Raw genomic sequence first — 23,319 nt, 5'->3', positions numbered from 1 at the left:
TAGTTCTCTGTTGTTACCATGGATGCTGGTTCCTCACAGCCTGCAAATGAAGGGAGAAGGGGCATGGTCTTAAAGCAGGTTCTGCTGGTGGCTGGTTTGGTCTTCCCACAGTCTCCCAGGGCCCTGGAAGGCGTCACTGATCTCCATCTGTAGTGGAGCTCAGGGTGCCGACCCGTGGCAAGAATTGCACTGGATCAGTTGGTCCTACAAGTGCTGCTATTTTTACATTCAGCATGGCTGACCAGAGCAGACACCACTTCAGAGTCAGGCTGTGTTGCCAGGTCTCAGCTCAGTCCAGTGCCCAGCCACTGAGTAAAAGAGTTTCATTTATGCAGCTCTTGTCTCAAGAAGAGGTTGAATGCTCCAGGCCTGTCTTATATGTTGTCCATCACAGCATCATTTAGTACTGAAAGCTGTTTTTGGACCACCTTGTAAAGAACAAGTTAAAAGTAATATTAAGATGTACCAGCCCTGTACTGCTGCCCTGAAACTGAGCCCAGAGAATGAGAAAGCTCTGCCCAGATGTGGAGGACCCAGTGGTAGAGGTCTGGATCAGAAGAGCAGGCTATAGAGCTGTTCAGCAGCAGAAATTTGGATGACACCCTTGCTACCTCCCTGCTTCTATGACAGAGGGGAATATCAGTGAGACTGCTGTATTTGCTAGTAGTTGAAACCAGCCATGTGCAAATGCTTCATGTGGCCTTGTCTCTTTTGAAGAAACTTCTGCGGCTGAGATACTGGCCAGTGACTCAGTTGTTTTAAGCTTGTTATTTCCGTTCCTCCTAATTTAAGATTTGCCTGGAGAGGATATGCCTTCATGAAGAAACAGATAGCCTTTTAGAGGTGTGTTTTACTCCGGGTAGAATTCCCTTGAGGTGACATCAAGGAACCATAACTATGGTTGGTCACACAGCCGGGAGCTGGCAGCCCACTTCTAACCTGGGCTGCCTTTGCTGACATCGAAGCTTTCAGAGATGGAGCCTGTGGCACAGAGGTGTGCAGCTGTTTTGGAAGCAAGCTTTTCTTGGCTGTTAAGTATTCAGAGTAACATATAATTGAAATAGCTAAGCTTGTCATCTTCCTTTTCGTTCTTCTCCATCCTGAAAACTAAGCTCTTCACCACAACTAGCTTATCACTGCACTTTTGTTTTCTGAACCAGGTCTCCCTAAGAGTATAATGAAAATTAGATCATGAAATTGTATTTTAATAAGTTTTCCTGGTATATTAAGCCAGTTTGAAATACTTCACATTAACATTTTCCTCTCCAGTTTTGATTTAGAAGGTAAGAAATACCATACTGTACCAGGTATTCGATAGTTTGTATAGCCAAATGTGGTGTTCAGCAGTGGCAGTGACATTGCTATTTTGGGAGCCGAAGTGAGCATGGCCTTTCTATGACTCACTGTCCTCCTACTTTTCTAGCATCCAGTCCTTAGACTGGCAGCATTAGAGGCTGCATCCTTGTCTGCTCCCTTTAGTATCTGTTCACAATCCGGAGGTAACAGATTTCCGAATTTCTTTGCCAGCTGTGTTGATCTTATCTACTGCCATCAGGTTTTTGGAAACTTTGAATATATTACACCATCCCACCTCTCATCATCTTGCATCCAAATTGAAGAGCCCAAACCTCTTCAGTCTTTTCTCCCAAGGCAGCTGCTCTGTCTTTAATTCTTTAAGTGACCTTTTCTATAGGTCAGTCTTCTGTATCTTTTTGAATTATGCTTTGCCCTGCTTGTATGCTGCTCTTGTCTCCACATCTTGGTTCTTAAGACTGCAGCGTACTAAGTCTTTACATAGCAGCAGAATTACTTTCTGCCTTGTTCTGAGTTCCTTCCTGTTTATGTCCAATATCTAGATGACATTTGCAGTGAACGTTGCGCACTGAGCCTGTAATTTCAGGACTGTCAATGATGACTCCAGGATCACTTCTTTGAATTGTAAACTACGTGGTATAAATTCAGCATGGAAGCACAACTTAGATTTTTCTTTCCCCTCCCCCCCCCCCGTATTGTTTTAGATCTGTCTGCATTCGGCATTGAAGCTCGTCTACCACACTTCACTTGCTCAGTTTAGTGAAGGCCTTCCAGAGTTCATAGTCATTGCCATTGCAGCTGGCTGACCTGAAAAAGCTTAGCTTTATCTGCAGACTTGGAGGGTTTCACTGTGTGCTTCTATCTAGGTCACTGAAGATGTTGAATAGAACGATTCCTAGCAATGCTGCCAGGTCAGCTCCAGTGTTGACTCTTCTCTATAGTGGAAAGTTGACTATTAAGTCTTACTGTTGCTTCCTAGTCTTTAGCCAGCTTTTTGCCCATAAATGGACCTTTCCTCTGTGATCTTTACTTCTTGCCATAGTCTGTTCAAGGAGCAGCCTGGGCTTTTTGAAAGGCCAGGTATGTGTTTTCCTTGAATTTCTTTTACCCGTTTGCTCGGAGTGCCAACAGGGTTTCTCTTTGCCAAAGAGAACTAATTTCAGCAGGTTGTTTGCTATGCCATTAATACTGCCAATCTTGCCATGGATGGAGATCACATTTACAAGTCTGTAACTCTTAAGACTCCCACTGGAGACTGTTTTTGGAGAACCCACCAGGCCAGTTGTCAGTGTACTTCAAAGAAACTTGCAAGTAATGAGAAGTTTTCTCTCCTGGCTCAGTATGCCCAAAAACATAGATTTGAATTGTACAAAGTGAAAACTCAGTTATAACCCCAGCAGTCCTGCAGTCTTTTAACTGCACTATGTTATAGGGCATATTAGATCCAAACTGAGCTCATGGCTTCATGTAAATGTGTATATGACTTGCAATTCTAGTAAGTTAATACTACAGAAATAAAGAAATAATTAATAATAAAAAGCAATTGCCGATCTGCTCCTAGCACTTGTGTTAAACTTAAGTTCTTTCCAGTAGTGGCAATTGTCTGTGTTAAGGCTAATAAACCTCTTACCTCTTGCTGCTTTTTATTTTTTATGAGTACAGATTTATATTAGTTTTCCTAGTGGATGAGACTGATTTCATTTTCCTGCCTGACCCTGACCCGTTCAGTTCCCCATGCTAGTTTTTTTCCACAGTTGTGCTGTGAACCCAACCAGTGAGATGATCCAGACTTGCAAGTGTGTGTTTTTTATTAAAAAATGTAGCTTGGTTTCCTTTCCTTCATTGATGTTTATAGCATAACCACATAAACAGTTTCATGAGAATGATTTAGCACGTGATGAATTATGGTAGTGGGGAGAGGAATAAGCTGCTGCAGTGTGTGGGAGACTTTTTAATTTGACTTAGCTACCAGACAAAAGCAATATGCAACTATACTATCAACTGTATATAAAACCAATAAGTTAATATGTAAAACCAGCAAGTTATGAGTTCTAACCATGTTTCTCATACAAAAATACTTTGCAGTTGTGGTTGCTGTGATGATTGTGATTTTATTTTCATGAAGTTCATTGCTGCCGTTTTCTGGGACAGTGTCATTGTTTAAGTGCAAATATGTGCTATGCAGTAAATGTTGACTTGTGGGCATAGGGTACAGTAATAGAATATTGAACTCCTGTAACATTGTTTTGATCTAGAAGGACTTGTGTTGGTGACAGTAAGTCATTATTGAATCCTGATAGGAAATATAGAAGACAGCAAATTGCTTTTCTGCTTGAATTAACCTTTATGTTGCATTCAGATTGCTCCTGTTGATGCCAAAGCTGAAATAATAGAAGGTAAAAGAACATGCACTTGTAAAACTGAAATAGGTTGTTCCAGCTTGTGATTACATTCTTGGAAGGGATGTTCTAGTGCTGAAGCTGAAACCATCACGTTGGAGATGGGAATGATGACTGTGAAACTCTGGAGATTGGTGTGGCTGTTGGAAGCTTACAAGCATCTGTATATTTAACAATTTTTGTCATAAGGGAAAAATCCTGTTAAATGTTTTGTTTCTCACAATCAGACTTTTTGAAAGGTGGATTGTCTGCATTGTGTGGATTATGATCACAGATCTTTCTCTTAATCTGAGTGTGTTTTGTAGGCAGTGTTGCATCGATCTGTCCTGTGCATCGATCTCTCTGTGGAGACTTGGTATCTGATGGGGCAAATGGTAGAAGAATGGATTATGAAATTGAAGTAGTAACTATTAAAATCCAGTATGTATGTAATTTATTACATTGAAAACCACTGAGCTGGTATTCTCAGGATGACTTTTTTAATTGTGTAGAAACCTGTGAATACTATACCTGTTTGTTCTGGTGTCTGATGTATTTTTACCTAGTGATATTTCTTACCTGACTGTGAAGACCTAGAGATGCTTTATGGTTTTGTTTACAGTCAGTTTTCAAAGCTGATATTTGGGGAATGTGTTCTTCGCTGTAGATCCTTTTGTTTTAATATATCAAGGAAATAATGAACTTCTTGATTGTAAGAAATGGCTCTGTAGCTAATTTGACAGATTTCTCTCGATGCCTAAGCAGCTTGGTGCTTCCAAGTCTTAAAGGCCACAGGTCCCTGTAATGACAGAGGGCATTTTCTCCTCAGGATACAATTTCTAATTCTATAATAATAAAGAGTGGCTTTCCACTCTTGAGGCATAATTTTGTGTCTAAATTCTTTAGTGATGAAGAGACCTTCTGAAGTACTTGGAATTATACAGGAAGCCAATTCATATTCATCCTATACAAGTATGATTCCTCATGTCCGTTTCTTCATCTGATTAGAATTTTCTGAGGAATAATTCTGCTGCCCTGGCAAGTGAACTAAGAGTCAAGGTAGATGAAGATCCATCATTGGAATACATGGTGATCAATTATTAAACTAAAAGACCCATCTTTTGAGTTATGTCAGTATTGCCATGATCTTTGGTGTTGGAAAGAAGGTGAATTTGAGTTTGAATATTTCCCAACCATCTACTTCTGATGAACTCACACATTAGTGACCTCTGATGAAAAGCAATATATAGAAATATCTAGAGGTTTCTCTTTGTTCTTTCATTTGTGATGCAGGCAGCATGCATTACTTCTGGTAGTTCATATCTGCTGGATGAGCTGTCAGACTCTTTGGATGTGACAAACTGGAAGGGACAATATTTGGATTAAAAAGATTGTACTTTCAGGTCATCTTACAGAGAAAATAAGTATTTTGAAAACATCACTAATTTCAAAATTGTGTGTCAACTCAAGTAGATGTTTCAAAGAAAATACTGAGAAAAGAGCTGTTTCTCCTTAATTAGACACTGAATTGGAGTGCTGTTTGATTTTTATCAAATATCTGAAGTGAAATATTAGATGTTTTCTTATATACAAGTGTAAAGGAAAACAGAATCCTGGCTTCATTTCTTGGCAGATAAAAGACAATTACTGATTTGATTGTTATAAAAACATGTTTATTCATAAGAATGTTTTTACTAAAGGAAGAAAAAATGAATGCATTTTGTAGTAACTTTGAAACACGGGCAATTTTTTCTGCTTTTTGTTGAGTTTTGACATAGCTTTTTAAGATGATGAGTCTCATCTTGCCTTTGCTGAAATCCTTCTGTGATAAGTTTGATTTATGCATTCATTATCTCTGCTACAGTGCCAGGCTGTAATGCCTTAATGTAATTTCATAGTGGGTTTGTGGGTGAGTGGCTGCTACTGTGGAAAATAACTTCTATTCAAGACTCTGCTTCCTGTCTCAGCCAAAATGCAAACATTCAAGCATGTTCTGTATGCTCTTCTTCAAGAATTACTTTCTTCTTGACTCTTAGTCAATGCTACTTGATCTTTATCTTAGGTTGTTGTGACCTTCTCCTGTTCCCAAACTCATGCTAAGTGTTTCCGATCTTATTTTATTTAGTCCATTTAAAGACATCAGTCAGTTTTCCATTATACTGTTTATGTCTGATTCGAAGATGGAAGATGAATTTCTGAACAAGGTGAAGACTAATCCCACGTAGTAAAAAGTGCCTGGATGCTGTGTAGTATGCACATGCCTTAGCTTAGCCATCCTGGACTTTGAACAGAATTGTCACCACTTGGTACTGTAGATATTGAGATCAAATTTCAGCTTTCTACTAGATAGTCCTGACACTGATGTGCTTTAGAGATGTCCCTTCTCCTTGTGCCTGTTCAGAAATGGCTGGTTGGCTTATTGCCTGTGGTGTCTTCAGATCTTGGACTGGGTTTGCAAAGTCACAAATTAAAATCCAGAGAATGCTACCTCTGGCTTAGGAAGTTCCCAAGCCGCCCATAGCTGGGGTCTGGGAGGGTGTGCTGGGATAGCTGTCCCTGCGAGTTTGTCCTGTTTTATACTCTTCCTTAAACATTTACTGTTTGCTGGTGTGAGACATGGGAAAATGGGATGGATGGACCCATGCTTTCTGTTATGTGCTTTATCTATCTTGATTGATGCCATATTTGAGTATCTTTCTTTTGTATGAGCCTTTCTAATAAAGGAATTGTGTTCTTCAGAGTGCTTTCTTTGTTAGTTACTGTCTTCTGAGGCAAGTAATTAAACCTTTATCTCCAAGAAGATTAGATTGCTCCTCTGTTTTTACTCTTCTCTGAGGTGGATGTTTCTGTTCCTGTGTTGAAAGATAAAGCTTTGCCATTATTCTCCTGTCATAGCAGCAATAGAGAAATATTAGGCTCCATTATCTCCTTCTAGAAATGGGAACCTTTTGCATGTACTCACAATCTTGGCTTCATAATGCCTGGTTTATCTTTCCTGAAATTCCTAGGATGCAGGTGTATGTAGGAAGAGAAGGAAGAGCTAGCAGTATTGAGATCTCAGTCTGTTTTCTCTTCCGTCAAAGCCAGTCAAGCTTCTAATTAAGAAAACTTGCTGCACTGCTGGCAAAAAGCCTCAGGTGCTTTCAAAACCTACATAAATTTGGAACAGCAGCCCTTGAAAAACCTCAATTTCTGCATAGGTATATGACTTTTGCAGATATATATAATGTAAATATTTGTTGTCTCCAAATTTTTTCTTGTTTTTAGACTTATCTTTTACTTAGTATTACTTATTTTCTGCTTCATGGGATCTTCAAGAGTGATAGTGCCTTTGTCCAGTGTGGAGAGTGGCAGAAGTCAGAAAAGGTTTGGTTTTACTAGTTATTTTTCTTCTTGCCTCCATAATTAAGAGGAAGTTTTGCTAAAACAGTGCTGCTCCCCTCTCTCTGTTTCCAGATACCTGTCTGTATTTTAGGATTTCAAGCCCCAGCAGCCTTCCTTAACAAACAATTACAGGAACAGTTTGAAAATTTCATCTGTATTTGTAGAGTTTTTCCCTGAATGTCTCAGTCTGCTCATGTGCTGGCAGAAGGGAATTAAATCCTCAGATGTGCAGGCTCATTCTTAAGAGAAATATTACTTTTGCTCATGTTTTTCTTTGTGGAGAAAACTAATCCCCATTTTGTGGGATGTTGTTTTACTAAATCCTGCATATTGCAGTAAAACATTTGGAAACATTTTCTGTACTTTAAATTATATTATTGCCCTTTTGCTGGGGAAAATAGTCTTACTGAAAAAGGTACGTAGTTTCTGAGAGAGGAAAAATAAACTTATTAATAGGTTTAAGAAGCCACAGGAAAAAATGATCCTTTCTGTTATCTAAAGCATGCATTTTAAGGCAATGTAGTTATTCTCCAGAATAAATGTCTGTGCTGGTGTAATGTAACTTGGTTTAGTTTCTGGTTTTTTCTTACCATAGCTGAAGTATTTTTCAGTTGTTTGACAGTATGAACTTGTGTTTTGCTTTGAGAAAGCAGAGGATGTGGTGCCCAGACGCTTCCACTTTGGTTCACCCAAGCCTGCAGTTTGGCTGCTTTCACGTGCCCTTGGCATAGGATGTCATCACCAGGAACTGCTGTGGCCCTGCTGCCTGCTTCCATCTCCTTCCACTGCCAGGAGGGCTCACACTGCTGTGGGCAGGCAGTTTTGTTCTTCTGGAAGCATTTCTGACGCAACTCACCTTCAGATAGCAGTTGTTTGATACCTAGTACCAGGGCAGAGTGGTATCAGGGCACAAGGAGGGATGGGAGAGCCAGGACTGCTCCTCCAAAGGCAGCCTCCTCCTCAGGCTGCAGCTCTGCTGGAGACTTAGTGGCTTTCCTGGGAGTACAAGCAGTAAGGAACAGTCTTGTTCTCTGTTCTTCCCCATGTCAAATCTAGCAACTGTTATCCTCAAGATGAGTCAGTTCAGCTTGCTGATTTGAGGCTTGCTTTATTTTGGAGATGGATTAGTTTGTCAGATCAGTAGGCTAAACTGAGTCATCCTCAGGCTATGAGATTGCCAGATTTGCTATGGCAGGAACATGAAGGTGGGAAGATCATCTTTTTTTGGCAAGAGCCCCCACTTTATCAGTTCATGTATAATGTGAAAATGAGCTGTGGTTTCTCTGGTTACCTTAAATAGCTTTAGAGATGTCCAACACTTAGTTGTTTTGTTCTTCTTGCTCTACTATTTTTGTTACTTTAAAAATAAATAAATTGAAAAAGCAGGACCTGCCAAAGATGAAAAGCTTATGCATCTGGCTTCTAAAATGCTGCCTCATCTGTAATAAGAGCTCCTTCACCAAGATAGCTCCTCCTGCCGTGGAGAATATCTGCAGTGCACTGATGGCATGCCTACGGTTTATTAATGTTAATTGAGATAACGTTCTCCTTGAATTCAAAACCATCTTTAACCTAAACTGACTTGTTCCATTTCTGTGCAGTTGTGTGGCATAATCCGAAGCAGTAATTTGGGATGGATGCGGAGGCTGTGTAGTCTCTTAAAGCTGGTCTGTGCTCTGCAGCATGAATTGAACAGTGTAGCACAACTCAGTTTTTCTCTCTGGAGAAATAGTTGCAGTGCCTCTTTCAGTCTTAGAATGGTGTTCAACCACAGGTCACAGATCATTTTAGCGACTCAGATTAGCTACTACTCACTTTTGACTTTTTTCTCCACTGTGCTTCCCACCCAAAGTGGATGTTGGTTCCGAACAGCTGGCAATTCTCTTACTCCTCCTGCAATCTTAAAACATAGGCATCAAATGAATGCATTTTTATAACTAGCTTCATCTGTCTTTCGATTTGGTTTTGGTTGCTGTCTCAGATTCCAAACAATCTGTTTCTCACTGTGATTTCGATCTGTCTCATTCAGTCTGTAGGCTGGACTCTGGGTCCTAGGTGCTGTTTCCTGGTAGTAGAGAGAATATCATGACTAGTACATGCTGTATTTCTGTTCTGTGTTCAGTGAAGTTGAGGAGTAAGAAAACATGTCAAGTCTTAATAGGACAGAACATAATTATGGAGTACTTGACAAAAGGGAGAAATTGCAAAGAGAAAGGTAGAGTACTCAGATGTTCCAGAGAGTAGGAAAATATATTAGAACCCAAGACTGTCGAGGAGGAGAGCTTGGTCCTTTGCCCTGACTTAGCAGGTTAAGCAGGCATTACTGTTCATTGCACCTTGGTTTTCAAGTCCACCTCTGATACTCAGAAATACAGAAATTGCTCTTCTTTTTTTAGACGAAAAATTCAAAGTTTGAGGGTGCAGCTTTTGACAAGGATTGGCTGCTGTATCAGATCACTGCAACAGTGTAGCAGAAGGGACCCTGACAAGGACACTTAAGCAGATGTGGAATTACATGGTTCTTGCCCTGCTCGTTCCTCCACAGTCTGGCAGGGCTTGCAGAGGCCACAGAGAACTATCCAAAGGCTCTTGTGGGCTGGGCTGCCTGTGGAAGTGGTGACAGCAAGTGCTTCTGGAGAACTCGTTTGTGGGGTCTCTCAGTTCAGTGTTAATCTGCTTACAGTTGTGCTCCAAATTCTCTTCTCTCTTGATTCTGTGCTTTTGCTTCTGTTTCTCTCCACTTTGTGATGTTAATATTTTTACGGTTTGGGGTATTTTGGTTTTTTTCCACCTGTCTCTTTGGTGTTCTTTACCTTCACTTTGTTTTCTTCTTTCTTTAGCCTATTTCCTTTTGGTCCTTCCTTCCTGCCGCTGTGCCTAGCATGGTGGGGTCCTATTCACACTTCATTCTTAAGCACTGCTTGAAAGATGTTTCATTTAAACCCCAGTAGAAGAGTAGAGACTCCCTCTAAGATGTATTAAGATGCTTGTAATTTGTGGAAGTGTATGGTGGGGAGGATTTTGGCAACTTGCAGCTACTGCAGGTGGCTGTTCTGTGGGTTTTGCTTAATGGCGTGATATGCATTTGAAACCTCTTAGTGGATGGAAAAACAGAATGAAAAGGAAAAAAACAGTGATGATATCTGTTCTCAGGGATCAGAGATGTGCTTGACTTGGTGATATATGTACATTTAACTGGATTCAGAAGCTGTGACAAATACTGTTAGAACAGGGCCAGGGAGGTCACCAGCAAGTAGCCAGCCTCCTCCTTAAGCAGTTTGTAAGAAACTACTTCAGTGAAAGGTTTGCAGGTTATACCAGATATTTTGATGGGAAGATTTTAGGCTTTCTAGGAAAATGTGCTGTTTATCACTTGTTAATCTTAGAGAGACGGGAGATTTAGGGTCTCTAACAGTGCTCTTAAAGCAGGCGTGTCAGTAGGTGACCCATGATGGATTCACTAATCAGCCTTGCTAGAAGGCACTGATAGACTCCTTGAGGGTTGACTGTTGAATGGCACTAACAAGTGGGTAAATACGATCTGTTTGTAACTTGGGGTTCTCTGATGCCACGTCAGGGCTCAGTTACAGGGGTTTTATAAGTTATTACGTGTCAGCTGAACCACTATAGCTGTCTTTGGCAAATATTAACTAAATCATGTTCCCTGATGATGTAAGAGGGAGGAACAACTAAAGGAAACTTCAAATAAGAAATGCTAGTACTGTATAGGCTGAATTTCTCAGCTAGCAATTAACTCAGAGCTGTATAGCAAAGGGGGATACCACTGAGGCCAGAGTCTTATGCTGAAATGATGTTGTCATACTGTTTCTGCTCACTCCCTGTCTCTGTCCTTGTCTCTTGTGCTGCATTTAACCTGTAAGCTTTTTGGGGCAGGAATAACTGACCCAAGATTATAAAAACAGCATCTGATATGATCGCTTTGGTACGTGCTTCCTAATCAGTGGAATCACCTTATCTAAATTTAAAGCTGATTTCTGTAGCTAAATAACTTTTGTCAGGTGGGTTCTTCTGCGTGTGGGTGGAGAGAGAGGAGAACAGAAAGAGTGCCTACTAAAAATAACTTGTTAACAAGCATGGGACTGCTTATGAAACCCCACTGGCAGCCAGTGTTTAGATTACCTTAATTGTATGTTTCTGTATTTTTTTCCAAAGCAGAAATATAAGTATAAGCATTCTGGTGGATATTTTGTTTAGTCACAGAAAAAAAAAATACTTTTAACGGTACTCCTAAGGTAATAGGGTAGAGTTCTCCCACCACCTGCGTGTTAACTGCAGTTTGGGAAAGCTGTCTTGTTTAGAAATTTACTGTCTTGGTCTGTGTTTGCCATGACAGAAAGAGTACTTGAAGGATGATCTGTTTTAACGATAGAGATGGTTAACATGGACCTTAAATGTGCCTCAGAAAGGTGTGGGCACCACCTTACACAGTGGTGGGAAGGACAGCTTACAGGAAATTGTTTCTTCAGACACTGCAAGTAAACATCCCTTCTGGATTCAGCTGTTTGGTTTATAAATCAGCGAGGTGGTAACCTGCTGGGATTTCGTGGTGGTCAATTTAAGCAGCTGACTGTTGGAATCCCATCTGCCACGGTAGGATCCAGGGAGGTCAGCTGATGGTCAACGTGGTAGGCATGCAGGCTGGGTCAACAGGGCTCTTCCCATCCTTTTTCCTCTGGTGTTTTTTGTTTTGTTTTTTAACCTGTTCAGAGTCAAGTTCGTGCAAAAACTTGTAGAAAGTCAGTGCCTTAGAACTTGGTGTACCTTGTAGTGGACGTTTTAACAAGCTTGTCATGCCAGTGTTCTGGGACCTACTCAGTACCCTGTTCATTTTTATAGGCTTGTTTACAGTCTTTAACATTAAGCTTTCAAAGAGAGTGAATTGAATGCCCCCTCCAGAAGTCTGTGATTACCTCTAAAGAAAGACTTAAAGCTTCAGTGGCATTTTAAATGTGTGAACCGAGGTGCCGTAAATCCAAATGCCCTTCCTTCTGTTAAATTTTAGGTTGTGGGGTTTTTTTCCCAAGAGATAAATAATAGGGGGCAAACGTCCCTGCATCTTGATGTCATTTCATGTGTTTATTATATCAAATATAGGCATATGAGGCATGTCATTAGTCGTTACACTTTGCTGGGAATACATTTAGGTTTGTTTTTTTTTTTTAGTGACACACTGACCTCAAAAAGGCATGAAGCAGAGATTGGTTGAGTTACAAAGTTTCATTTTTATAGTAAAATTATGTTGTCTTTCTGAGCTGTTTACTGCTTATTTTGTAGTGATAGTATAGTTTATTTTAGTAGACAGAAGTCAGTCACTGGTATTGTGTTTACCTTTTTCTCCATTTTTCAGTTATCTCCTACATAAACTCAGCACTTAGTACTTGTTTTAGAAGCTATTGAGCAAAATCTAGAGCTACCAACAGTTTTTTTAAGGTCACAGGTTTTGCCTTCTGCAAGGTTTTGAAAATGATTGACATGCAGAAAGCATTGCCATCATTTTGGTGCAGTATTTTTCTTTTATTTCCTTCCTTTGTGTCCAGCAAGAGGCAATGGCAACTTTGATTTCAGGGTGGAGTGTTTTAAAAGTCTTTTATCTTTTTTAGTGATTTTTGGCTTGGCAGTTGTTGCTGAAATTTGTCCTGATTATTTGTCTTGGGATTTAACTGAATTGACACATAATTAACTGTGACTATCATTTGATCATTAGCAATAAAACCAAAGAATGACCTTTCATTCTTCACCTGATTTTGTTTGAATTAAATGCACATTTTGACTGTTGTGGAAGGCAGCATATTTGATACTGAGCTATGACACCATTGCATTAGTGCTGAGTTGAAAGAAATGTTTTATGTAGGTATTGAACCTTTCTGGCCTTCTTAAAATCCTAAGAATCGTCATGTTCATCCTTTCCTATTTCAAACCTAACAGTTGCAGTTCAGCAATATTTTTTGTTGAAGAAAAGATTCCAATCTAAAATAAAAATCAGTGTTGTAAAAATAACTTTTTCAGAGTTTTTAATAAGGAAAATATTTTTTTCTAAATTTTGTCCGCCCACAGTTCTGTCCCAAACACTTGCAGTTTCTGTTTCTAGTCATTATTTGCAATATGCCCTCCACCTGCAGATCAGAGCTCTCTCTGAAATGTCTGTTCCTGAAATGGGCTTTTAGATATAATCCTTCAGCTTTCTCTTTGACTTAAATTGTTTGAGCTCTTAAGTCTCACTCAGAGTAATGTATTTTTTCTGACCTTATGATGCCTGAAGCTTCTTTCTGAATCCCTAGCGTTTTGAATCATCACTCCTGAATTTTAGCTATCAGGACCGAGCACACTATTTCAGTACCTGTTCAATGGGTGTGAAACAGGAAAGAGATTTTTTCTTTTTCTTTTTTTTTCTTTTCTTTTTTTTTTTTTTTTCTATCTGATGTTCCCCTGCTTGTATATCTAAGGATTGCTTTAGGTTTCAGTAGTGGTGTGTGATTCTGTCTGTGCTGGGATGTCTTGCAAGTCAGAGTTGATGACTCCGCTGTTCACATGGCTTTACTTGATTTGGCTGTATGGCCTATCATCTTCCCTCAACTTAATTTGTGCCTGGGTTACTAAGGGAGGTCACCTGCTTTTTCACTAACTCTATCCTGTGCATAACTCTCTAAATCTTGTGTCTGAGAACTCCGTAGTTTTTTTTTTTCAGGTTATTGATAAAAGCAGTAGGTGTGAGGGCAAAAATTAATGCTGGTGGGGCCTCCTACTATATTTTATTAGATCTTAATTATGTTGAAACTTATGGGCTAGTGTATTATAATTTGATTAATAATCAACTTTCTTTATATTTGTTTCTTCATTAATTTGGGTTGTGATGGCAAGTCAGAAACCCTGTAGAAGTCACAGTGGTTTTGCATCAATGTTTTTCTCTTCTCTTTTTCAAATGAACCTATAGTCTCTTTAACAATATGGAGTATAACAATCCAATCTTTAGAAACTACCTTACTGCTTCTTTATTCAAAATAAATGGTGTGGTACTTTAAGCTGAAATTGTTGTCAAACTTAAAGGATCTTATGAATCATCCCATCCATCGCTGAAGTTCTCTGAGTATTCTGTTTCCTTTCAAAAATCACTTCTCAGACTTCTTAGCTAGCAATTCTGAAATCCTTGGATACAAATCATGAGATTCTTGTGATCTCAAGTAATGTCTGATGGCCACTCGTTTATTGCAGTATTCAGTTACAGTCAAGAAGTCAGATGACATTTTCTGTGCTAAAACAAGTGTGTGTGTGTATATATATATTTAGTGAATGCATCTACCTTATCTGTGTGATGATTGGCACACTTACAGGTTTTTGTTAAATGTTTGACCTGAACTGTTTTTGAAATTTTAAGGACTCCTTTTGCTTGGGGTAAATTTAAAAACCAAACCACATTGTATTTTGTAAGACTCCTTTCTTCACTTCCCTGAGTTTTTCTGGTTTGGTCCATGAATGTTCATTTCAAGAAAACCAGAGAGGGAGTTTTTACGAGGGCACGTAGTGATAGGACAAGGGGGAATGGCTTCAAACTGAAAAGTTGAGATTAGATACAGAAATTCTTTACTGTGGGGCTGGCGAGACCTTGGAACAGATTGCCCAGAGCAGTTAAGGATACCTCATCCCTGGAAGTGTTCAAGGCCGAGCTGGATAGGGCTTTGAGCAACTTGGTCTAGTGAACAATTCCCTGCTGATGCTGGGGGGGTTGGACCTAGATTATCTTGAAGGTCCCTTCCAACCCAAACCATTCTATGATTCTATATGATTGTAGGATTTTTATTTTGTACTGTCTTCCACTGGGTAGCATTTATGATGAAGAAAGGAAGCTATCTAGGAAAACAGTTCATAAATACCATTTTTATACTTTCTCCCCTGTACTGACTCTTAATTATTAGCTCTTCTGTAACTAACTTTTAAAAAAACGTAGTGGGAAAAATAACTAGAAAAAAGGAAAATTTGTAGTGATTTCTACTGCTGACAGTGTCTTTCCTCAAGCATACGTTGGCCACACAGAAGACTTTCAAAGCAGCTGATGACCTTCTTCCTTCATGTACTGTGAACAGATATCTAAGAAGCTGGGCGTTTCATTTCATAGCCGTATCTGATGATCAGCACCAGATCCTAGCAGAAAACATTTCTTGTGCTTTCTGTTGAAACATTTGCTTCACAAAGTAGTTAGATCTTTTGGCCATCCAGTTATCTGTGACTGAAGAGAGCCCATGCGGTTGTGATAGACTTCTGTCCCCTTCTGGTCACTCATTTCTTTCTAGGTGGTTGTGTCAGCTGCTGGTTGTAATCTAATCCAATTGACAGGGTTGGATCCAGCAGTGTGGAGTTTGTGTGGAAGTGACTTGTTCACTGTATTGAGCATTGAGCAAATTAAGATAAAACAAGTTGATGAAGGGGAGAAATAGTGAATAGTACTTAATCTTGAGCCATATCTTAATAGAGAGGTGACGCTGAGATTTGAAGCAGATGAGTGAAGATACTTGAGGTAAGTGGAGACAGACAGCTCCATGACTTTTGGCATTGTAGAGTCTGTTGCAGTTCTGTGAGGTTTTCTTTTAGGACTTGAAAACAATCTAAATAGCATCTGTTGGAGGGACCTGTGGGCATGCCAGCAAGGAGAAGTGCAGCAAGAGGAGATAGGTAAAGTCAAAAGAGAGGAAAAGGTGGAGTTTGGAGACAGCACAAAGGATTGAGGTTTGCATTTGAAGTAGGAATAAAGCTGGTGTAAACATCCTGCTAATGCATTGTTTCTTCCCTTTGACTGTAAAGCATATAGAAGAGGAGGAAGAGGGGATATAAGATATATATAGATAGATATATATAGGTGAAAGGAAAAAAAAGAATCCTAGATATCTGATTATATCTGCATTAATATGTGTTTGTACTGCTCAGAAGCAAAACAGGTAAAGGGATGTAGGGCAGACATAATTTTGGACTTTTTCCAGGCCCATTCACTAGAAGGTGTGTGGGAAGTTCTGATCAATAGCAAAGGATGCCTTTCATGGTCTCTGAGGGCTGAAGTGAATTTTATTGAATGACAGCTGCATTTAGGCACAGGCAAAAAGTATACATGTAGTACACTTACAGAATGGTCAGCTTTGAGCTAGTGGTAGGAATCTACAGCTGGTGGGGTATTTCTGTAACAAAACGCTTGTCCAGTAGCAGAATCCCTTATCTCACCTGGATAAAACCAAAAATATCTGCCACCATTTTTTTTTTGAGATGCATGCCTCTTGTTCCCAAACCATACAAATATTTCATTAAAATAATACTGATCCATATTAATTTTTGTTTAATTGGTGAATTGTATAACCAAAAGAATTGAATATATGCAACTTGTTTTGAGTGTACAAAATTGAATTAAGAATCACCTTGAAAAGAGGCCCCTGGCATTAGGTAAAAATGATGACATGAGCCATTATAAAGTTATACCAAGATATTGGAAAGTAGAGTTATAGTTTGCACTGATGCTCTGACAAACAGTGGTCTCTTAAGTCGAGTATGTTCTTTTCTTCCCACAAACTGCTGAGTATCCTCTGGTTTGAATCACTGACTTTACCTCATGCTCTTGATCTGTCCTGTGTGGTCATCATGTGCTAGAAAGAGAGCTAGAAAGATCAGAGCATTTGAAAATTGCACTGTCTGGATTTTGTTTTCAGTTGCGTATCAGACCTGTGGAATAACCTCTTCATCAAAAAAAAAATCCCAAACTCAAATACCATATCATGGATGTTAAGCATTAATATCATGTGAGGAAATGCTTTAAGAGTTTGCATGAAATGTACCAAATGAAAAAGCAAGTCTACTACAGTGTGATAGCTATTTATTTTTACTTGTGCTTCTGCCCTGGGTGTTACAAAGGTGACTGACTTAGATGATGGTTGTACAGTCACATGAATTTGCTTTTTTGTTACAGTAAAGCCAAGGTCATGTTGCTGTGGGTCCCAGAAAGCTGCAGCTTCTGGACAAATGCTGGTGACTCTTTTGATGTGAGCTGTGCTGTAAGAGCTGTTTAATATTGTGGCCTTTCCTTCCTTTTGTAGTTTTTAAATTTAATGTCCTAGTTCTATTGTAGACCCTATAATCAGAGGTGTTGAGGGTATTGTGTGTTTGACAATGCCTGCTTATCCTCTGGGGACACTAAGTCTGACAGTCCTAGACTAAATAAGAGGTGAAGGGGATGAGATAAGAACTGTCTAGGCTTCTTGTTAAGACTGACTGTGGTATAATGCTTCTTGGTGTTTACTGCTGGGAGTCATTTGGGGGTACTGGAGATTTCTGGACAGGGGTTCTTCCTCTCTACTATCTTCCATCATGCTGAGGCTAAAACCAGCATTTCTGAAAGCTGTTTAGTGAACTCATTTACATGCTGTTTGGCTGGCAACTCAACTCTTGCTGTCCAGGCAATTAAAACTGGGATTACCATTCTGAACTGCATATGGTCTTGTGAACAGTAGGTACATCTGTGTAGTGCAAGGAGTAACAAAACCATGTTGGGGCCTCTGGATGCTGCTGTGATACAAGCACATTATTTGTATACTTTGAGAAGCAGTGAGACATTTTACTCTTGGAGACCAAAGCTGTCAAAGGTGCAAGGTGAATTTTACCCCTACAGTCCCTCAGGTTCAGCTATTCTGTGATGGAATATAACTGAAACTCTAACAGGCTGAATTCTTTAAAGATTAGGGTCCTTATGCTATCTTTTGTGGATGGGTTTGCAAAAGCTGTTGTTTGTTGGAAGAAGGAAACTGGGAGAAACATCCAGGAGGTTTAATGCTCTGTAAGGTTCTGGTAAAGAGACAAAGTAATTCTTGGTGCAGTGATGAAAGTGTCAGTGCTTACACTTTAAAGCACTGACAATTTCAACTGTTAGGGGCTGTTTTTCTATGGATTAAAGGGAAAATGTGTAAAGCCAACTGGCTTCTTATTTGAGCTCTGGAGAATTTGGCCACATTGCTGCAGCTCCACACTGGGACAAAACACTTGAAGTGGCCTGAAATTCAGGGTTTGCTTTTATGGTAGAGGAGGCCCCTAAGCAAGTTGCAGCTCTGAAGAGGGTCCTTAGAGCAGATCTCTTGATACCAAGTACTTCAAATCTCAACCAGTGTTGCCAGGGACAATTATTTTTACCTCTAAGACTTCATTAGTCTTGATTTTTGGAAAATGGATAACAAAACTCCTTAACAGTAGTCTCAGTATTCTGGTCTAGTGACCTCTCCAAAAAAAAAAAAAAGCCCCCTCAAAATCCACAAGCTAGGGGATTACCTTTTATTTTATGAGGATTGCTGCAGTAAAACAGATGCAACCTATTTGTATGTGCCGAGTTAGAATGCTAATCATAGAACAGTCGGGCAAATAAAATGCAGGGCTGCTATGGGAGTTACACTTTCAACTTGTTTACCAAAAAAAGGGTTTCTTTTTTTTCCTGGATTCCTTCCATTTATTTCTTAACAGTTGTCAAACAGGAGAGTGAATTTTCCATGCAGCTTTAGTATGCTTCCATTTATGCTTCTCTCTCCTTACGAGCAGACATTCATCTCTCTCTGGTTTTCCTTCCCACCCCCTACCCTGTTTTCTCTTTAGATCTGTATATATATTCTGTATCTCACCTTCTCATGACTATTTTGGGGAAGGGCTGCACCTACTCTGTATTGCTTGGCAAGTTATTGGCATCCTTAGAACTGATCTGCTTTATATATTTTTGATTTGTTTGTTTGATGGAATAGTTGGAGTCATAAAAGCAAACAATTCCTAAGAACCTAAAAGGTAACATAAAAGATGAGTAGCAGTTAATGTGGGCTTTTCATGAACAAACAATGCCAAGCCAACCTACTTTTCCTCTGAATCTTACAAGTACAGAAGAAGTAGTAGTAGATAGATGTGTGTACCTTGACTCCAAAGTTTTCAAACTTATTTTCTCATGAGAAGTCTAGGAAAACAATGGACTACTGGAATTCCCCTGAAAGGCATACAAAATTATTTGATTATTTTGTTTGAGCATAACAGGAGGTTCAAGAAAAAAATACGATGAGATATTTCATGGGATTTTGCAGGACCTTTAAGCAGTCTCACAGGATTCACTGTTTTTTACCAATTTGTTAGCTAAACTTAATGTAGTGTCATGAAATGGATCTCCTGATGGTGACTGTGCTTGAGGGATGTGACAAGCTGGCAAGAGTGTGCAGTAACCTTGGACGCAGTTCAGCCAGGACAAATGCAGAATATTAGGCTTTGATAAGAGCAATCAGGTGTGTAAGTGGAAAGTGGATGAGGATTGGACAGGCAGCAGCTCTGCAGAGGAGAGTTTGGTACACAAACTGATCATGAGGTTGCAGCATTGCACAACCTGCAAACGTTGTGCTGGGCTGTACAAACAAGTGTGTTGTAAGTCAGACACCAGAAGTCACTGGCATGCTGGGTAGAGCTGAGATAAGCTCCCTTTGCAGAGCCTGGTTTTTGGTACCATACCTGAGAGATTTTTAGGAGTGAGGGGAGAGCTTTCCCAGAGAGAAATAACTTCTTCATCATGATAACCTTTTTGCAACAGCCCCTCATATATTTGAAGGAGACGATGGGAGGATGAAGGAAAGAGAGCAGGGGGGAACTGCACCATTTTCCATGCCCTCTGGGAGCAGAACGAGGAGTGTTTCACCTAAAGTGCACTAAAAGAGATTGAGCTACCTGTTGGAAAGATTTTTCTAAATGCATGAATAGTGAAGGTCTGGAAGAGAGTACCTGGGAAAGGTTGTGGAGGGAAGGTTTCTTAATAAGCAGATGTGACGAGCATCTCTTGAGTGCAGATGCTGTAGAATTGCAGAGTGACTGCTGTGGAACAGTACATTCTGTTTTTCCTTGAAGCCCTGTTCAGTTCTGTAACCTGAGCCATCATAATTGAAAGGCAATAAATGCCCAGATTGTGTTTATAAAATGCCTAAAGCTTTGGTTCTCTTACACACAAAATCAGGCTTTGAACAAGGTGAAGCACTGTTGGTTATAACAGTGAGAGTAGGTAATTGTGGCTTGGTCTTTTGATAGGAAAGTGGCTGGGAAAGTGCATGTGACTGTGGACTGCTGAAACCCAGAGCCACTGCATCTGCACTGAAGCACATCCATCTGAGCAGCTTCCACAGGCATCTTGCATCTTGAGCATGGATCACTGTCCATGTTCTGTTTCGTGTTGAGATGCCACATAAGTGCTCGCCACCATCATCCTTCTCTCCCTTCCTGCCCCTGCCCCAGGAAGTGCCTCCCTTCTTTACAAGGAAGTCCAGGCATGAAAGAAGGGAGGAGCAGGACTTTGCCACGTGATGCAGCCTGGATTCTGCTGCAGGTGCACACAGCCAGGTTTGACAAAGGTTATGCTTCCTGATGTGTGCAAGCTGAAGCTTTATCTGTAGGTGGATTTGTAACAAACTTCCTGTGCTCCTGGTTTTCATTGCCTGTAAGGGTCAGAGTGCTGCTCTGACAGCCATACTGACAGTTTGGTTTCTTCAGTTATAGGAAAACATGGGAAAAGGCTTCATTTTGGTAATACAAACAACACTGTTTAATTTAATACCACTTAACTTTATAATCAGATGTAGGAATAAGTACTTCACTTCTTCATGCATCACATTTTATTGCTCAGCTATTTGCTTCTGGAAAGGAAATTTTTGTTAGCAATAATCTACATGAAAAATTGTCACCACTTAATATATTTTGGTAAAAAATATGCTCTGCATTTTCTCTGCGTTTTGTCAGGGTTTTCTGTTTTTCTCTATGGGATTAAAATACACACGCTGATTTAAATCTTTGTCTTACCCTCTTCTGTTTTGGTCTCGTTGGTCATCCTGCTTAGGCATGTGTTCTGATTATCTGTCTATCTCTTGCTTCCCAGGAGACAAAGATGGCAGCAAGGTGACTACAGTAGTGGCAACTCCGGGACAAGGTCCGGACCGACCACAAGAAGTTAGCTACACAGACACCAAGGTGATTGGAAATGGATCTTTTGGTGTTGTGTATCAAGCCAAACTCTGTGATTCGGGAGAGCTTGTGGCCATTAAGAAAGTCCTGCAGGATAAAAGATTTAAGGTGAGCCTATGCATAAGTTTCATATTTTCATGAATGTTATCTCATTTTCCATGTCTTTGATGGCAGTGTTTTTGATTTTCTTAATGTATTTTCGTTGGAGCACGTAAATGCACATAAAAATTGTTTAGGACTAAAGATTAAATGGATGGTTTATGATAAAGGGATATAGTTTAACTTGAAAATCAGTGAGTCACTGTTGTTATGATAATTTGGATTAGTGCAAAGCAGGAAGCTAAAAATCCTGATTTGATATTATGCTGTTTCCAGGTTGCAGACCAGATTTTTTAGACAGTGAGGTGTGGAAACCAGGGAAAAGCTTGTCTTATGCTTACTGTTTTTCTAGCATAGACTCTTCTCCAGTCATTACTAATTAAATTACTGGAAGAAACAGAAGTCTTTGGGCTTTGTTCTTAGTTGTTACACCTATAAAGTGAAAGGCTGTATTTGAGTAAATCAGAAATTCCCAAGGCCAAGTATGAAGATAACAGATACTGAGTCCAGGGCAGTTTGGACTGAAGACAAGTTACTTCCCTTTATTATCTGATTTATGAATGTGGTCTGTCTTGGCTGGTTTTAATAGACTAGTGATTCCTCATTCTAAACAAGTAGCCTTCCAAAGAGAAATACTTTTATCTGGTAATATTAAACCAAATAAAAGTTAAGGACCATCAGCCACTCATCACTGCTCTTAGTCCTCTGCTTGGTACTTGATGTCCTTGACTGCTTTCCCTTATAATCAAGTGGCCTGCAGATCAACTTGTGCAAGCAGTGCATGATAGCAAAGGTACTGGTTTTAATATTTCTTGAGTTTACAGTAAGACTTCATGCAGAGCTGGCTTCACTGGTAGTATTTGTAATTTGTGTCCTGTTTTGGTAGCAAAATCATTCTTTTGAAGTGTTTTGAAGGCACTGGTGTATGCCTTTTCCTTGAGTCTTGAAATTTAATGCTGTCATCACCACAGGCATCAGCATATCACAGATGCATTAGATATAAAATAGAAGATAAAAGATATATTTAAATTAATGTAATCATGGAGCATTATATACTTCTAATTGAGAAAGGCATGTAAAGTTCTTATATTGTTCTTACATCTGAGTTATTTCTGGACTGTATTATGGGTTGAAGGTAGTGCTTGGGAAGCATGCAATATGATGTAAGAGCGTGTTATTTTAGAAGAATGGAAGAGGTAAAACGGAAAAGGAAAAACAGAAGCCCTAGACCTAGCCATGCTTCTTGGTTTCTTCCCATTGCCTAGGTCTAGGGGGAGGGCCAGGATATTTCCCATACCATGTTGTGCTTGGTAGATGTCAGCTGGTGCTTTGGACCAGAATCTTTGATTTTTTTAGTGTCATAACTCTGGGGTTGTGTAGTGTGTCAAAATGAAAACTTGACTGAGCATTTTAGTTCCTGACCAGATATTAATAGTTTGGGACATCGTAATTATTTTTTAATGAATCTCTATTGGGCATCTGGAATAAAGTGTAGGGTTTTTGTAGTTGGTTCAGTGACATTTTGTTATCTGATAATATATCCTTTTATTTTGGAGTGTTTCTTTAAGTGATTTGAAAAAAATCACATCTCTTGAATACTAACCCTCTTTTTGTTAAAGCAAAGCAGCTGAACTGAAAAGCTAAATAGGGTGTTTGCAGTTTGGACTCTGAACTAATGGTGTACATTTGATGATACAAACTGAGAACATCCAATACTTGGAGGCTTTAGAACCTCTAAAGAAGGTGTAATTAATGGTTAAGTCCATGTGTAGATTCACAGATAGCATTAATTTAAAAGTACTTTTTTAAACTTCATAATTTGCATGGGTCACATCTGCAGCAGTACCCAAGTTATGCAATTTTTCATATTCTTATCCCAAACTTGTGTCCCAACTGCACAGCACCATCTATCTTTGGTCTCAGCTCCCTAGTTTTTCCTGTCATTCGTCAGTTTAGTCCTCCCATTTTTTTCACATTCTGAGCTGGAAGTGTATGTTCTGTTGGCAGGAGATGTAAATTCCTGCAGGCTGAATAAAGACTCTACCTGGAGAGATTTGGAAGCTAGACACATGTATCTTATATCAAGAATAGCTTACAATTACTGCAGGGTATGCTACTTTTTGGGAATGTCTGTTAT

General features: G+C 39.6%; 1 protein-coding gene across 2 annotated transcripts in view; it reads left to right on the top strand.

Moving 5' to 3' along the window:
- Positions 1-23,319, top strand: part of GSK3B (glycogen synthase kinase 3 beta) — a 152,639-nt gene that overhangs the window by 34,104 nt on the left and 95,216 nt on the right. For both annotated transcript variants that reach the window (XM_027653682.1, XM_027653681.1), the window contains exon 2: positions 20,998-21,191. In XM_027653682.1, the coding sequence (XP_027509483.1) occupies positions 20,998-21,191 (194 nt within the window). The remainder of the gene's footprint in view (positions 1-20,997; positions 21,192-23,319) is intronic.

Source organism: Corapipo altera, unplaced genomic scaffold, assembly GCF_003945725.1.
Source record: "Corapipo altera isolate COAL_440 unplaced genomic scaffold, ASM394572v1 61, whole genome shotgun sequence".
Lineage (NCBI taxonomy): Eukaryota > Metazoa > Chordata > Aves > Passeriformes > Pipridae > Corapipo > Corapipo altera.
The sequence above is the reverse complement of the archived record's forward strand: the minus strand, read 5'-3'. Positions and strand labels throughout refer to the sequence as shown.